Source organism: Musa acuminata, chromosome BXJ1-7 (assembly GCF_036884655.1).
Source record: "Musa acuminata AAA Group cultivar baxijiao chromosome BXJ1-7, Cavendish_Baxijiao_AAA, whole genome shotgun sequence".
NCBI lineage: Eukaryota > Viridiplantae > Streptophyta > Magnoliopsida > Zingiberales > Musaceae > Musa > Musa acuminata.
Window position 1 is genome coordinate 4,321,228 of NC_088333.1, and position 18,402 is coordinate 4,339,629.

General features: G+C 37.8%; 1 protein-coding gene across 16 annotated transcripts; it reads left to right on the plus strand.

Moving 5' to 3' along the window:
• The first annotated feature begins 2,315 nt into the window (after positions 1-2,315).
• On the plus strand, positions 2,316-13,751 carry LOC135678340 (uncharacterized). 16 transcript variants are annotated; one of them, XM_065191022.1, is made up of 8 exons: positions 2,316-2,467; positions 2,836-2,910; positions 3,112-3,200; positions 3,303-3,502; positions 4,818-4,912; positions 5,025-5,066; positions 5,595-6,102; positions 10,344-13,751. In XM_065191022.1, the coding sequence occupies exon 8, from the start codon at positions 10,462-10,464 to the stop codon at positions 13,474-13,476; it is 3,015 nt and encodes a 1,004-aa protein (XP_065047094.1). In that variant the 5' UTR covers positions 2,316-2,467; positions 2,836-2,910; positions 3,112-3,200; positions 3,303-3,502; positions 4,818-4,912; positions 5,025-5,066; positions 5,595-6,102; positions 10,344-10,461; the 3' UTR covers positions 13,477-13,751. The 16 variants fall into 16 exon arrangements, with proteins under 16 accessions (XP_065047094.1, XP_065047092.1, XP_065047091.1 ...); XM_065191020.1 differs by having other exon boundaries at positions 3,303-4,912; XM_065191019.1 differs by having other exon boundaries at positions 3,662-5,066.
• The last annotated feature ends 4,651 nt before the right edge of the window (positions 13,752-18,402 follow it).

Below are 18,402 nucleotides of genomic sequence, written 5' to 3' on the forward strand. Positions count from 1 at the left end.
ATCAGACAATATACAAGAAAAAGAGACTAACATTCTTGCATCAGAAGCATCAGATACTTGTTCAAATATTTCATGACACAAGTGTGTGGATTTGGACCTGACACTGCATACACCTTCAACTCTTACTCCAGCTGCTAGTCTAATCTGAATCACTACCAGAAAGCTGATTCAGGTTCATATTCTTCAGATGATGAGGTATTATATCTCCTTCTCATATGTTTTCTTCTTCCACTTTGCTCAGAATTGATGAACTGTTGCTGGACTTAGTCCCATGAGATGAAACACTCAGTATCTCATGAAGACCGAATCCTCGGTGCTGTCATCCTCCAAAAGATCACCATATAGCTGGCCCTTTATTCTTTGTGACATTCTTTTCAACTCAATCTTCTTATTGTTTCTTTCATCCTACAGTTCAATCTCAATATTTCAAGTTGTCGAATTCACAAGACACCGGAAGTACCATATTCAATTTGGGTTTCTCAAAACGGGTCATGACATGCTGATCCTTTCATCGTTGCCATCATAGTGGTCATGACCAACCACTATTGGCACCGAGATGTGCCACTAGCAGAAGAAGGTGGAGCTTTTGCATCCTTTCCCAGCTCAGTTTCACATCTTTCTTGTGCTCATCAGATGTATTTGGCACTTTTGTGTGCTTTCTTGCCATCAACTCGCCTCAATATTTTATTATTTTATTATTTATAATAAAATAATAAATATTTTATTATTTTTTAAGGTGTTGTGAAAAGGGAATGTATATAGTAAACTTCTTGTACTTCCAATACGGCAGAGACAGGTAGGGAATCAAATAAAGAACAGCATCCTGCTCTTGGAGCTGTAAAACAAGAGAGATCAAAACCTCTGATAGGATGAATCTCTTAAACAAAGAACTAAAGTTTCCAAAAAGGTGAAATAAAAATCAAGCTTTTCTCAACCAGAGAAAATGGAAACCAAAATTTTACCCGAACGAACAAAAAGGTTCGAAAATATGTGATTTTTGGCCACACCATGCCCAAGCAATCGATTGTCACTCGAGTGCCTTCATTCATTAGCAAAACGAAGAAAGCCTAAACACAAGAAGAATCAAGATAAGCAATAATTTCAAGGCCTAAAGCTCCATCCAAAACAAAAACTAGTTTAGTTCCAAGAACAACCATTTCGTGGAGGCAACGATCCATCGGATGACAAACTTAACAAGGGAAGCATCGAACAATCGCTAAACAAAGCAAGCATGGAGATCGCATATTGGATAAAATCAAGGAACAAACTGATAGGATCACCTTCGACATCCTATCACGAACGATCGTCGCGCACCTGCAGCAATTTTGTTCAACGAATCGTTCGCATTTTTGCATGCTTGTATAGAGACATTGTAACATGTTTTGCCTTGGTTTTATATGTTTTCGCTTGGAAAATATAAGCAACGATTCGTCACGTTGGGTCAAACTGCCCCAAAATGACTTCGTTTTCGCATGTCATGTCTTGTTTTCTGCACACTACAGTTGCACGGGAAACATCAGCCATCTCAGTACCCTGAAACCCCCCGGGTGGCATAGGGCTGGATGAGGCTTCAATATATTGTCGGGCATTAAACAATCTTCACAAGTTCGCACATTAACTTGATAAAAACTTATCTTCGCGCCCAACACCCGATGATCAGTTGTTTGTGAACTTGCAATTGTTTGTTCTACATTTTAAAGTCCTTGTTTTTCTCATTTTTTTCTTTTCTCTCATGCACGCAATGTGCTAGTTGAATTGCTTGTAAAGCTTCTCTTTTTCGTGAGATGTCGAGACTTGTTTGTCGCTCATTTTTCAAACTATTCAACTTTTTCTTTTACAAGTCTTTCGGGACCCGAGTGATGTTGCAAATTAACTGACCCTTTGCGGACTTATATCGTAAGAGCGCGTCATGACTTAAGCAATCCCAGCTAAGTCCAAGGAGTTAGCGCAAGGGTGCTTCACGACTTAGATAACTGAAGCTAAGTTCATAACTTTACCACAAGAGTATCTCATGACTTAGGTAATTTCAACTAAACCCGTGAGTAACGAGAGCTTCGCATTATACTCTTTTCTCGTTTACGAGAAAGCGTTACACATGATCCGATTTGGGTGGGTCCCACCGTTTGGGCCCATCCACTTTTTCTAACCAAAGAGAAAGAGATTTATGCGACGCATTACTATGTATGTCGTGCCAACCGTGTCGCTATGTTTGGCTTTCTTTGATTCGAATAGCTAAGAAACGAAAGGCTGCGTCGAAGCGAGCGGTAACTGCACCATGGGTTCCCTTCACCGTTTCTTTATCGGTTTCCTTCGTGTATAAATCCATGAGCTACTGTTTTCGCGCGTCCCTCCCGAATAATAGGGCAACCTTGTGCAATGGCGATCCGATGGAGGCCCCCTGTCGCCGCGGCCATCGCGGTGGCGCCCTCCGTGGTCGTGGAGATCTTCTTTGAGTAGCGATTCGCAGGTACATACCTCCCTCAAATCGGCCTACATCTTTCCATCGATGTCGGATCTTTTCTACTTCTCCTGCTCCAGCATCTCTCTCCCCTGTGCGATCGATATCATGTTTCTATGATCCATTGGTAGCTTACTGTCTGCTTCCTGCGTTTCTAATGATCTGCTCTACTTTCGTTAACCAAACCACTGTTTCATCTAAATTTGTAGAGGTTCATAAGAAGCTTTGTTTGAATTGCTAAATAATGTGTTTACTAATGCTTATTTAGTTCAAATCATGCTTATAAGTTTACTTTGTGTTTTACATCTTCTTTTCTAAATCAATTAGTGTTTTAGATATCCGTGTTAGGGTTTATGGCTTATGCTCTATTCATGAAGGTTATCGTAGCAGTTGGTTGGTTGTTTCGTAGGTGTGATGAGGACCAGACGGGTTGATCTACTTTGGCATAAGATGTAAGAATTGAATTCTATGCTAAACATCTCAAATTGATGCTTAGAATAACATTCGTTTCTTGTTGTTTACCTAATTGTATTGCAGCTGATTGTAGTAGTTTCATTTTTAGTTAAATTTGATTGGTCAATTGCTCTTTCATAATGCCTTATTGAGATCAGTTTTTTTTTTTTCATTTTCTTTTGATGTGAATTTGTTCATAGATATTTTAGATTAATTTGTGAATCGGTGGGTCAAGTTGGGATTGGAAGGATTGGAAAAGGCAAATGGAATGGCAACATTGAAGATAAAGGTAGTCCACTATATTTACATTAGCTTTCGTTGTTCCAAGCATTACAATGCTGCACTTGAAGGCAACACTTGCCATGTTTAAACTTCTTCTCATTAAATCTAGGTTGCAGGCATCAGAACTTTGGAAGAATATATGTTCTGTTCCATCTAGCATGGTTACCAGAGTTCAGCAACAAGAATAAGACATTAGTTTTGCAATTCTCAGATGCATGTGAACAAAAACTTGACTGCGTAGGGTGGCTGTGCGAAGCTGCTCAGCGGCAAAGTTGATCAACAAAAAATTGGCAGGGAGACTTCCTAGAGGTTTTACTGAACTATCTTTTAATGCCTTGTCATTTCCATTATCTACAGCATTCATACTTCATATTTTGATTCTTTAGATCTATCTCTAATATATTCATTGTTGATGACCTAACTTATTTATTGGGATAAATTTGATAATTGCAATATCGTATTCAGCAGATATATGTGGTTATAGTACCAAAAAGGATCATGCTATCCTTGCACGTGATAGGAACCATTCAATTAAGAAGGAAGTTCCATGTGAGACTAATCATCTAACTCATGTACAATTCCATCATTCCCTCTGATGCTACCTATAGTTATTCATTGATAACAAAGAGGTCAGGGAGTTTGTGCGTTGACTGGGATATTCTTCCTCCAAAATAAAGTCAAGAATCCTACTGCCAAGAGGGTAACTCTCACAATGTGGATCTTGCAGTACAAACATGTTTTCTGTCTTACCTACTTATTTTTAAATTTTATCAATTTGATATAATTATTTCATCTATTCTCTCCTTTTACAAAGATCTCACTGAGACTACATGAGATGTCAAGAATTAGTCCATTAGAAGGCCTCAATTATTTTTATCCAAACCAATACCACTCGAAAACAACTTAGGTTATAGCCATTTAACTGGCCTCTCCAACCATATGCCTTGCATAAAATTGCTTGTGAGGGCCACTTTGCTGTCAACTTCATCATTTGGCTTTTTTGATTAATTTAGTCAATTTCAGCAGATAACGGTGTGATAACTTACTCAAGTTTGCAGCGGTAGGAACCTTAAGTAGATACTTAGTTGAATGATTTTGTGCATAGTTATCAGCATGCACATATTTTTTCACATTGAAGTCATTGACATAATTGATTGTCCTAATTACATCACCAAAAAGGTGCGATTTTAAGATTTTACATACATTGATCTCTTTTATTAGGCCAAGCTTCACTGTTATGTTTACCTCTGTTGTGGATTTGTGGGTCTATTTGATCTTGTTATCCCTGTGGATTTTCCTTGATAACTTGGAGACCACACATACAAATGTTTGTCTGAGCGTGTGTTTATACACATGTATTAGTTAAGTTGGGTGATCTTATCCTTGTAGGTTTGAAATATTGTTTTGCTCTGTAGCACTCAACCCTCGGCTTTGAGGTTTTCTAAATGAAACATGTACATTTTGAACTTTATTCACTAAGCTTATCTTATTTTTAACCGCTGTCCAAGGATGACGACACAGATTCAGGTGTAAGATCCCAAATGGTAGTTCTTTATTCGTTGTTCCCTTTGACATTTCACTCATATCGGGTTCTACAATTCTTGTGCGACAATATGGAAACCAGGAAGATGCAGAATCTGACACTGGTGCAGATTCTGATGCTGAAACACACAGCGAAAAGGAAGGGATTTGGGAGTAGACGACTAAAGGAAGACACCTGTATTATTTTTCTCTCCCTCTGTGATTCTTCGTATTATTTTGCAGATTCTGATTACTCCACAATGCACATCCATTTGTACTGGCATCTCTTCTGTTCTTTTAATGGTATCAGGTTGAGCTTTAGGCAGCCAGATGAGACCTGCCATGACTTAAGGTCAGTCCTTTTACAGACATAATTAGTTAGCTAGTTACTTAAGTTCTAGTGTTCCTAGGAATCAATCATCTTTCTAATGGAGAAAACTTCAGCATATTCGGTGGTTATTTCCTTTGCCTATTATGTGTTCATTTCAAATTTGGATGAGAAATATTTTAATTTGATCTGGCCGTTTCCAAATAGAAATAAATCATTCTTGTATTGGTTGGATGATTGATGTAGTAGTGCTCGCCTATTCAGCTTACTAAGAGAAAAAAAAGAAATCTGTCAACCATGACTCTTCATTTGACTGAAGGTCGATAGAAACGTTACCATCTAAACTCTTATCGTCCATGATAAATTCACATGTTATGCTTATTCATTCATTTCGTTATATAATCTGTGTCCTTTATGTTTTAAAATATGTATATATTTTTCTCTTTTCGTACAAATGAATCATGAATTATTTTTTTAACAAGCCTTGTATTACTTCTTTAATATAATTTTTAATGTTTTCTATATCAAACTCCACTTATTTTATTTCCACAGTTTTTTTTTAAGGGACTTAAAAAGCTCAAGCACCAACAGCTGCGCCCAGCTGTCTCTTCGTCCGAAAGATCTGGGCTCTGGGCTGCACACCGCCAAACCAAAGAGACTCGACAGATCCTAACTGCTATCATTAGTCGCTCACCTCTGCTGCACGAGCCACTCCGCCTCCCTCGGGCGGGCCCCGCTAGCACGTGCTGGGAATAAAGCAATTATTAGTATTATTATTTTTTAATATCGAAAAAAATAAAGTTTATAGGATGGGATGTGGGAAATAAACAATACAGTGGAGGTGGGAAGAGAGAAAGAATGGTTGCCATCGGAGCCAAACCGAACGACCGCTGAGGATACCGAGGGTTAGACGAAGAAGGAAGAGAGAGGAGCGAGAGAGACGACTGACGTGCAAGGAAAGCGTGAGCGACAACGAGAGAAAGGCTGTCGAAGACGGAGCTTATCTAGCTTCCGAATCCGGATTCTTAGGGTTTCGTTCTTCTCCGGCTGCCGAGTCGCGGTAATCCCCAACCCCTTCCCTTTCCTCGAGTTATACAGTGATCCCTACTTCTATCGTTGCTTTTCGGCACCGCTACCCTGTCAAACACCGTGTTTCTTGCTTTTTTTTTTTTCTTTTAATGGTTCGGCCTGGCGTTCTTTATTTAGTTTCTTGATTCTTCGAAGAGAAATCATTAGGGTTTTTGTTTACTGCCTCGGTGGTTGGATCTTTATTTCCTTTTTTTTATACTGAATATGTGTTTGATATTTCTTTCTTGTAGAATTGCTGATCTTTTGTCGCTACTTAATTTCATCTTCCGGGTTTCTTGCCAAGTTCAGATTAACGAAGGACTTGTGGTTAATAGCTTCGTGAACCATTACGGTTTAATTTCATTTTGATGTTTGTGGATTGCTCGTCTTAGATGTATTCTGGTGATCGTTGGTGAATATTAGCTCTCAGGATTTAGTTCCTTTCTTTAAGTTTGTGGATTGTTACTCGTATGAATTTTCAGTGATCATTGGCCAAAATTCTACAACCAAGGTTGTTTATCTTCTCTTCTTTGACTTTTATGATTTAGTTTCATCTTTCGAAACACGCAGTCAAATACCCACAAGAGTGTGATGTGTTCTTTTAATAATAAAATGAAATGATGTTGAGAGGGTAATTTCACTTCATCGTAGGAGTGGATTGATTGTTTGACAAAGTTCGCATGACAAGCATTTCTTGGCTAGTACTAAATTGCATATTGAGTTTTGATTTATGGAATTAAGTTCCCTTGGTTTTACATGCTTCTTTACTCTCTTATGACTTGTATCCTTTTTTTTTTCTTCCCATTTTTGTTGTCCCTCCAGTACTTACTCTCTTTACCCACTTGCTGATCTTGCATTTATATTGGTATCAGCACTGACCCTAGAAAACCGATGGAATATTTATATTTCAATGATTTCACCCTTTAGGATCCAATTTTATTGAGAATAGGTATGGTGTTGCCTATAACATAGAAATGATTTGCAAGGGAAAATAAGGGTGGAGTCAGAATTGAGATGTTTTGATTGAAATTTGAAGAATCACAAGGCCGCTTGCTGTGGCCTAAGTTCTGAAGAAGATTTACACACAGAGTTCATGGATATGCCTTCAAAGAGTGAGTAACAAGATGAACACTAACATTTAACCAGACACCATAGGAATTGCAGCATTATCAACTACCTACATGGATCATTTTTTTCCTTGAATATTCATAGCAAAAAAACAAGCTACTCCCAGGGGCAATGTACAACAAACATGTTGAACATGATGTTGTAGTGCCTGTTTTTTTGGCAATCTGGTATCTTGTGACAGGTGAGATGACTTGAAAGTCAAAACCGAAAATTTTATTGTTGGATCACTAGATGAAAAGTCATAAAATTCTGAAGAAACAAATCAACTAACTGAAAGAAATTTTTTTTTGAGCCGGTTCATATAATTTTTTTTGTGTGATTCAAATCTTAGTTCATTTAAGTTTGAGTCTCAGTTGCACTTTTTTTTTTCTTTGATTTCATTGGAGGAATTTCATCATCATTTTCAGGTGTTGTTGGGGGTACTTTGATGTTTCTGTTTTGAGCCAGTGTTGGTATTACAAATTCCTACTTTAGGTATAGCCTGGTTCTGGAAAGTTGCCTACTTAGTATGATAGAATTTGAAGAGTCCTAGGTGTACTATAAATGGGATTTTTATCATTTAAGGTTTCACAGGAAATAAAATAAATATCTTACTATGACAGCAAATATTTTTCTACGGTTCAATGCAAATGTTTCATGAAAAGTGGAATTACTGTAGAATTCATGATATTTTTGTTCGTGAAGTTGCCAGATAAGTCATTTGCACTGTTTGGTTTTGAATTTTGAGCTATGCCATTGTTAAGTTTGGATATGGATCATGGGTTATGCTATTTGTTTGTGAAGTTGCCAGATAAGTCATTTGCACTGTTTGGTTTTGAATTTTGAGCTATGCCATTGTTAAGTTTGGATATGGATCATGGGTTATGCTATTTGTTCGTGAAGTTGCCAGATAAGTCATTTGCACTGTTTGGTTTTGAATTTTGAGCTATGCCATTGTTAAGTTTGGATATGGATCATGGATAAAATATCACAATCTAATCTAATTCAAGATTTAAATATGGGGTGGTTCACCGATCTGTATCACTTGGTACAAGTGGAAGTATAATGAAAGAATATGTATTGACTGGTACCAAGTTATTTGATTCAATTTTGGTCCTACATTGGACTGGAAAATACTGGGCAGTATCTAAAAATCTGATTGGTATTTGAAATCTTAATAATTTGCAATCTTTTATATTGTTAGGAAAGTGAGAAATGTAATATATTAAGGCCTTGTGTTAGATGGTTGTAAAGTAAAAGATGATTATGAGGATCAAGTAATGATAATCTTATTCACTACTATCTTAACAGGGAGATTTTCTTATTTACGCAAGCATTAGAGCTCGATGTATCAGAATCATTATCGAAAAATTTCTCTTCACCACTTTATATGGTTCTGTCAACTAAAGAAGAGATTGGGCTTGAGCTGTTCATTGTAGCTCATGGCTTAGTGCCACCTCAATGGTTACCATGGTAACTGTTATGGTTCATCAGTTAAGCTGCTTGATCCAAGGTATGTACTGATCCGCCAACAGACTGGTATGCGGACCGCTCGCTACCGGGTGGTATCGTCGATTGGGGCTGTTTCCACCCTGTTACCACCCTAAATCTGTCGGTGACGATCGATTTTGACTGTCGTAGCCTGTTACCGAGTGGTCTTAGCCGAGGGAGAAGAAAGAAGAGGGAGAAGAAAAGGGAGAACCTGGAGATCCGATGTCGCTCTCCCTCGACGATCCCGATCCGTCGTCGCTTTCCCTCGCCAGACGCTGCAGATGAGATGTCGTCTTCTCTTCATCTGAGGCGATAAGGCCTTGGCGTCGTCAGTGACTTTTCCTTATCCGCGTGAGGATAATAAGCCTTGGCAACGTCGCGAGGAGAAGAAATCGAGCGTCGTCGAGGTGACGTTTCTTCTTCGCACGCGAGTAGAAGAAATGAGGCAACGACATCGCCTCGTCGCCCTCATATCGTACCATACCGATTTGAGCTCGATGCTCTGGTACAGTACAAAAGTACGGACATTGGTCAAAAGTGCTCTCTTCAAGAGATCACTAGAACTTCATCGATGATTGTTGGATTTTAAAATATTAAAAACTCTTGATAGCTAGAAGGGTATCAGTGAAAGTTCTCTAACATTAGCTGGTGTTTATTATATTTGCAACTTTATGAGGCTTTTCTGAAACTTTAGAGCAAGGGTCTGCATATGAAATTCTTTTTAAGAAGTTTGTCATTTTTATTTTGTGCTTGTGTACTTCAATGGTTTCAAGAAAGACAAGGTTGTGTTTACTAGGAATCTTTTAGTTGATTGTACGTTTGCAGTTTGCAGGGTGAGGCTAATAATGTAACAATGTTGGGTTTGTAGCTACAATTTGTTATAGAATGTCTTGCCAACGCAAAGTATTTTTTGAGCAGCTTATGGCAGTTCAAAAGGATATGTATCTATGCATTGACGAGGGATGTTCTTATGCATGGTTTTCTCCTTCTGTTCCACTGCATGTGAATATGCACGCAGGGATACGTTTTCTTTTGGACCATCAGAAAGACCACATTGTGGATTAGACACCTGACAGCTGGAGTCAATTAGAAAAAAAAAAGATTGATGCATGTTACTAAGGTGTTAGATAAAGGAAAAAGAGGTTATATTAACAAAAGATCATTCCTTTTTAAGTGGCAATTGTCACTCTCTTCATGCAATATAGGTGTTGAATCAGTTGCTTGTATGGAAATCTCTGCTGACCTAGAATGCCTAGTGTTTACATCTTATGCTGAAACTGACCAGAAAGTTTTGTAGTGTGCAAGCTTTTGTGGTGGAGTTCATGGTATAAGTCGTGACAATCAAAGAGTTATAATTAATTGGTGCATGTAACAAAGACACTATAATGTTCATGAGAATGATTCAGATAAATATTGTTCGTGAAGTTGCCAGATAAGTCATTTGCACTGTTTGGTTTTGAATTTTGAGCTATGCCATTGTTAAGTTTGGATATGGATCATGGGTTATGCTATTTGTTAAGTCTGGCATCATACTATTTGTTAATTTTACTTTTTTTCCCAAAAGAACAATATTTTTCAAGTACTATGTTTTTGTGACTAGACTTCTGATTAAGTGATGCTATATATATATTACAGAAGGAGACATCACATGCTTATGCTCATCTTATATGTGATTGGATGTCTCAAGTAGCAGCATGATGCAAGGAGTGGATTATTCAGATTTTTAGCTGCCAGTTTTATCTTGTGAGCCAGAATGACACTTGAAGATTTTTTTACTCTTACTGAGATGAGAGATGGGCTTTCGAATATTGCTAGGGTTGAAGAGCTACTTTCCATGATTCAAAAGTTGAATGACTGTGGTACAACTAACTTGGGTGATCCGGTGACACAATGGTGTACAGTTGCAAGTGTTTTAACAGTTACTGACCATAAAGAATGTCTTAATCAGTTTCTCGAGTTAAATGGACTTTCTTATCTTAATAAATGGCTCCAAGAAGCACTAAACCTCAATGCAGATGTCAATGTCATCGATGCTGAAGAATTAATTTGTTCATTACTGACCTCATTTGAGAGGCTTCCCATAGACTATAAAAGGATAATTGCCTCTGGAGTGGGAGTTACTATTGAGCTTCTCCTTGATCACAAAAGCATTCCAATTAAGGAGAAGGCCAGAATTTTGTATGATAAATGGAATCATGCAAGGAATGATGATATAAGTTGTCATGACCATGATAAATGTGGAACCAGTCAAAGTAATCAACCCAGATCTTCTGAGGATGTGCACAAAAGTGAAAATTGTTTGAACTTAGTAAATCCAGTTGTTAATATTTCTCCATGCTCTCTGGGAACTAGTGAAGGAAATGATCAAGCAGAATCTCCAGGGGCTGAATTGCAGGTTTCTAATGCCACAAGATCCTCAGACAGCTCCCCTGTTGATTCTACAAACAAGGAGATAAGTCCAACACCACATCAAGTTTTTCCCATGTTTTTTAATGTCATTAATGCAAGTGCAGTTTTAGCAGTTGCCAATTCAGCAGGGTCATCACCTGTCTCGAACTGCCTGGAGAATCTGTCTGTTATGGGAGAATCTTCTGGTTGTGTTGCAGTGGGAAAACCCTCCACTGAAACTTGTTCTCGACTTGGTCAGGAAGGAGATGCAGCTGATCACCATGACACGCCAATGTCAAAAGATGTCCCTGATATTGAGAAAGAGATTGATGCTGATATGAAAGAAGATAAGCTGTGCAAATCTAATCAGGGAGAAACTTCCAGTAATTCTTCATCTTTTGCTTTTTCTGCTTCTATGACACCATTGGTGGCTGCTGCTGAACTTCCTATCTCATGCAAGTTGGATTCTGACAATGGCACCTCTTCTGCTGCAAAGGCAACGGAACGTCAGCCAAAGGCTGGGGATTTTGACTACAGGAGGGAAAAGTGTCTCATAACAGCCGAGTCCAATTCAGCTGCAATTTTCACCAGTGGTTTTCAAGATTACTCTTGCACTGCTACCATTCTTGACAACATAGATGATGGTCAACTATCCCTTCAAAGGGAGGAAGCCACTAGCAGTGCCATTAAAGATATAGATCGTGCCATCAATTTTAGGAACCGGAAAGGTCCTCTTTCGACATCCACTGATTTTTTTAAAGTTGTTGGGACAGAGGCTGGTGAAGACATCAGTCGGAAGTCAGAAATTGGACTTGGATGTTTGGATGATGCATTAGAGGTTGCAAGGCAAGTTGCTTTAGCAGTGGAACAAGAGGTGGTCGATTATAGAGAGCACTTTTGCAGCTCTCCTGAGGTTAATTCTGGGGAAATGACTGGTTTTCATAGCCCTGGTTCTGAAGAAGAGCAGATTGAAGCAGTGACTGAGGAAGTTGGTGGGGATAGTTCATCAACTGGAAAAGATCATTCTGGTACCTCATCTCCTGACAAGGAGTCGGAGATCACGCAGCACATGAGTTCTGATCCGGGGAACTCTGATAAAGATAAAGAATCACCCATTCCTGCTCAAGAATCAGTTGATAAGTCTCTTACGGATGGATGCACCTTTGACCTGAATGCAGATACATGTGGTGATGAACCTGAGATGAAGCCTATTATGAAAATATCTGTTGCTGTGTCTTCTCCTATAGCTGTTTTTGCTTCTTCGAAAGGAGCTCCCGGATTGCCTGTTATGCCTCTTCATTTTGAAGGTGAAATGGGATGGAAGGGTTCCGCTGCTACCAGTGCTTTTCGACCAGCATCTCCTCGAAGAACTCCAGATGGTAAAAGGACTTCTTCTGGTGAAAAGCAGAAATCAGAATTCCTTGGAATTGATCTGAACGTGGCTGAAAGGGAGGATGATGTGGATGATGAATTCACATGTGTGAGAGAGTTACCTATTTCCTCTAGTCTTCCATCTCGAGATTCATGTGCGGAAGTCAGATCAAGACCAGAGAAGCTAAATTTGGATCTAAATTGCCTTGGGGATGCGGATACATCTACATGTCCATTCTCCTCCCAGAAGCTGCACTTACTGAATGGAGAGCACAGCTTATCTTCTGCTTCTTCATCATCTTATAGGCATCTTTCCCTTGGAGACTTTGACCTGAATGACAACCCATCTTTCCCTGACATTGGCATTACTCACAACCTTGATAAAGCATCATCTATTAAAGCCTTGGAATCTTATGGAGGGCCAGCACCTTATGATCCTGTCATTAAACTCATGGGATCGGTGATTGCTGTTGAAAGAAAGCATAATCCCAATCAAGCACAGCAGCACTCTTTTCTGCCAAACGGACTGAACATCAGGCCTACTATTGTTTCTCCACCACTGTTTGTGAACATGCTGAACCCCAGTTGTGGCTATGCTGGACTTGCCACTGGGCCTACCATATCCGCTCCTGCAGCATATTATTCACCTGGGAGCATTTCTTACATGGTAGACTCTAGAGGGGCTGCAGCCATACCACATGTTACTGGTGCTGGAGGACTTGGGGTGCCATCTGCCAGGCCACCCTTTGTTTTAGGTGCAACCAATATGCCCTCGGATATGGCTGGTTTTGGGATGTCACCGCTTCATGTCGACTTGAACAGTGGTGCACCATCGACTGAGGGTGGCAGTTTTCAACAATTCTTTCTGCAAGGCTACAGAAGTCGGATGGAAGATCAAACAAAGACTAGTGCACAGCCTTCTAGTTCATCTGTTGGATTGAAGCGGAAAGAGCCGGATGCCGGGTGGGAGCCTTCTTTATATGGTTACAAGCAGATGGCACCACGATGATAGGTGCTTCTGAAACCAGGTTATTTAGATAGTGTGCCTACCTTGTTGGCTGTGGAAGATGGCCAGCCAGGCTTTGACCATCCGGTGATGATAGGTGGAGAAACTAATAAGGATATAGAATAGTACTGATGGAAATTTGTTGCCCTGGTTTGATTGTTATCTATTAGTTTGTTGCACCTGGTTGAAGTTCGGTGCATGTATATCTCGCAGATATTCTAACATAGTGGATGAGTCGTAGGCTTTTTATCTTTAATTTACTCTGATCGTGTTTTCTATATTGTTTTGTCATCAGAGATGTTGGGTGCTCGATGCTTTATCATCTATGGACCCCCAGGAGGGTAACCTCCTTGTTTTGTACTTAATCGCATGGTTGGCGGTATAGTTCACAGCAATCATGTTGAAAATTGGTAATGTATTTATTATGTTCGGCGCATTACAAGTAAAATACAACGTATGCCAACTTATGCACATTACTGAGCTACACTTTGTCGGCGCCCTGCGGTCACTACAAACCTCCACATTCCTTTTGGACGTTCTTTGAACGATGACCGCAAGGGCCACTTTTGGACGTAACGTTGCTAGTGTATCTGCCAGAGACCACTCTCAGGAATTCCCGGCTCGTGGGCCGTCTGCCGTGTAAGATTTTATAGATTTGCTATAAAATCTATAAAACATATATATTTTTTTGCATAAATCTAGAGTTACTAGAACAATCTTCTATTTAAGGGGGCAAATATAAGATGATACTGCTAAGTTGACAATGGCATGGATGATCTACCAGCTTATCACGTTCTAATCTTTAAAAGGCTAACCATCTTATGAACATCGAAGGAACAACAATTTCTTTCAACAGATACATACATGCTTATGATATCTATGTGACAAGTCCATAAGTTTGCAGTGAACTAAACCTAAAGGTAATGGTCTCCCACCCGTGTGCGTTGAAGAGACCGACAGTGGTGGTGGCAAACAGTTGACTTTCTAGAATAACAGCAATCAAAGTATTAACAGTTAAAAGGAACCGGACCCTGCAAATAGGTCTATCCAATGACTTGAATTAATAATGCATAAAACTTATATGTAGATTGATCTACCATTCGATAAAACTTATACAGGTAGTCAATAAAATAGAAGAGATGCGGCTGCTGCATTCACCACTGCTGCCCTTACAACTGATGTGTTCAGCATCTGCTGCAAACTAGATAAAGAAAGATCAAAGGGGGACCAAGAAAAAAAAACAAAAAGGGAGGGGAGAGTGCTTTTAACCTCATAAAGAAACAAGAATGCCTTTGTGTTCAAACAAGATAATGAATCCTGCAGGTGCTCTTTGTGTTATCCACTACTTCATATGCATCATGATTAAAGCACAGGAATCACAATAGGAACTAATAATATCGTCAAAACTGCAGGGGATAATTTTCAACTCTTTTGTGTAACATACAATAATTATAATATTGCACTAGCTTCTCCATATGAGATAATATTTTTCATGATAAATATATCATATTATTTTCTTAATGAACCATTATAATATATACTTAGTTCCTATTTTACAAGTTCAATGCCTAGAAAAAAAAAAAATGAAGGCAAAAGATTCTTATACATATATAATATATACTTATTTCCTCTTGAGAACTACAGAATTTAGTATTGACATATCAAATTTCAAGAACATCTAATGCAATAAAACCAGAGTCTTTTAGTTAATCTTAATTAAAATAAGGGGATAACATTAACATGGCAACTGAGTAACATTGGCCACAATTAAGGCAATGCTGGGCCCATATAGCAATGAAAACCCACATACACAATAATGGATGTAGTTGGTGTGTTATATACATTTAAAAAACACTGAAAAAGAAAAATACATATCCGCATTATAAGAACTTCACATCGACAATGCATCATGAGACTAAAGGAACACACCTACAAGAAGTCCTCAGTAGTGGTTTCCATGAGGTTTTGCATCATCAGATTCTCCAACATATCATGTCAAGGGCACCACTGTTCACTTTAATTGTTTACCTATTGTTTCCAGCACCTTCTCATATTTGATTGGATTGCAGCGAAACAGTATTCAGAAACTTATGGCAATGTGACAACATAAGTCAACACAAAATATTATACCACCTTACAGCAAAAATTATAATCCTCTGTTATTGCCTTTTATTCTGACAATATTTTAGAGTAAGGTGGGCAAATAGTATGCCAGAGACCAAGTTCATCTCGCCACCCAGTTCTACCCTGATTATTGCAGAATGAATTATATCTAATTATTCTGACAATACTTTAGAAGTAACTGAGGAATGATAAACATTTCCAAAACAAAAATCAAGAGACAATGATATTTCTTGCACTTTGACTAATATCAGCACAAAAAATTCTCAAATTAATGAAATCATGAAAGAATTCATAGTTGAAAAAGACATTTCCTGCTCTAAGTAAATGCTGATAATTATTACATATAGGTAACTGCGAACCGTCAAGAATACCATAACTACAAGAACTAAAAATTCATTTTAGAGCTATCAAAAACTACTCGTCTTATATGAAAAGGTATATTTCTTAACTTTTGCTATCCATAAGGAAAAATCATTAGTCAAGAGGTTAGTCAATACTAATCTCAAGTTCGTAATAATCCCTTCATCATACAAGTTATTTTTAGATAGAGCCACAAGGATGTAAATCAATTGGACCAATCCTAGCTAATGCAAACTTATTCTAGTGATACGAAAGCAATCCAAATTGATTTCAATACCAATATGGATGATTATATCCCAGTCTAATGAAGACCTATGCTTATACTAATGAAGACTTATGCCATAGCCTAAAAAGAAAATACTAGAGATGTGAGAAGTGACATAGAAGCAATCTATCCCTAAAGTTAGATACAATGCTTCCTTCTTCTGTTCTCTTCTTTTGAGAGAGCCTCTACTCTGACTATTTAGAGGACTAACTTCACGAGCAACAATTAGAAAAGTTTTTCTCATCAAATGGGACAGACTCGAAGAGGGGAACAAAATCAGCTCATCCATTAGTCTCTCAAGTGATTCCTCCTCGTCATGACCTTATTATTCCCTACATCATCTTTTCTTCGGTGCTTCTTCCGACTTTTCCTTCCATGATTGTTAGTGTTTTTTATATCTTTATTTGTTGTCCCATGACACATTACGAGAACTCTGAACTTAAATAATGAAGAAAGTCTCGACACTATGATGAAAGCTACAACACAAGCTTTGAATTTCCTAAGAGTGAAATGATATCTTCATAATCACTAGCAACAAGAGGAAAGTGATACCTTCAAACCCCAAAACTTGTGAGATAAAAAATAACCTTAAAAGAAGGATCGTTACTAATAAATAATTTAAAATATAAATAATGAATACAATAATTCTAATAAGATGAAGCTGCTAGTTTACTCTTTGACATGTTTTATTTTAAAGATTAAAAAAAAAATGCAACCATATAGTTTGCACACACTTCACTATTAATGCAATATTATGTCATCTCTCATCTTATATTATTAGAGCAACGTTAGAAAAGCATTTTCACAGAGTCGAGCATCATTTTCTGGTATGAGCAAGGAGTCAGTTTTACAAGCAAAGCCTTACCCAGCATGCATGCAAGGATATTTCCACACTCATTAGAAACCCTACATTACGTGTAAGTATGTGATATGATAGACTAAATAGAAATTCAAATCGATAATACTGATGAATCGTTCATGTATCGTAAATAAAAATTTATTAATATATTTTTACGAGTAAAGAGTGCTGATAAATAGATCTAAAGTATTTGATCTCAAAACCATGACTCTGATACCAACTGTAAACATAATAACCATAATATGTTATTATTTTATAAAAAAATTTAGTGTTAAAATCTAAAATTAAATAACAATAATTTTCTAAATTTACGATGCATACGTTTCGATGTTGCTTAGAAAGCTTTTATCAAATCTATAAACATACCATCATCAAATCTATAAACATACCTTCAAACCCAAAAATAATGAAAGAATAAATAAATGTGTGAGATAACAAATAACCTCAAAAGAATGATGATTACTAATCAACAATTTAAAATACAGATAATGTATACAATAATTCTAATAAGATGAAGCTACTAGGTTTACTCTTTGACGTGTTTTATTTTAAAGATCAAAGAAAAAATTTCAACCATATAGTTTGTACACACTTCACTGTTAATGCAACATTATGTCATCTCTCATCTTATGATATTAGAGCAACGTTAGGAAAGCATTTTCACAAAGTTGAGCATCATCTTCTGGTATAAGGAGTTAGTCTTACAAGCAAAGCCTCACCCTGCTTGCACGCAATGATATTTCCAGTGATATCAAAGCAATCCAAGTTGATTTTAATACCAATATGGATGATTATATCCCAATCTAATGAGGGCCTATGCTTATGCTATTGAAGGCCTATGCCATAGCCTAAAAAGAAAAGACTCCAAATGTGAGAAGTCTTTTTGTGAGACATAGAGGCAATCTGTCCCTTGGATACAGTGCTTCCTTCTTCTGTTTTCTTCTCCTAAGAGGGCCTCTACTATGACTATTTAGAAGACTAACTTCATGAGCAACAACTAGAAAAGTTTTTCTCATCAAACGGGACACAGACTCGAAAGGGAACAAAATCAGCTTATCCATCATTCTCTTAAGTGATTCCTCATCCTTATGACCTTACTATTCCCTACATCGTCTTTTCTTCGGTACTTCTCTAACTTTTCCTTCCATGATCCTTAGTGGTTTTTATCTCTTTATTTGATGTCCCATGACACATTACGGGAACTATAAATTTAAACAATGAAGAAAATCTTAACACTATGATGAAAAGTCACAACACTTGAATTTCCTAAAAGTGATGACATTCTCTGCCTGCATCAAATAATTTATATACTGCTAATATA

Coding starts and splice junctions, on each gene's coding strand:
- LOC135678340 (XM_065191018.1), top strand. CDS start 10,462: ATGACACTTGAAGATTTTTTTACTCTTACTGAGATGAGAGATGGGCTT.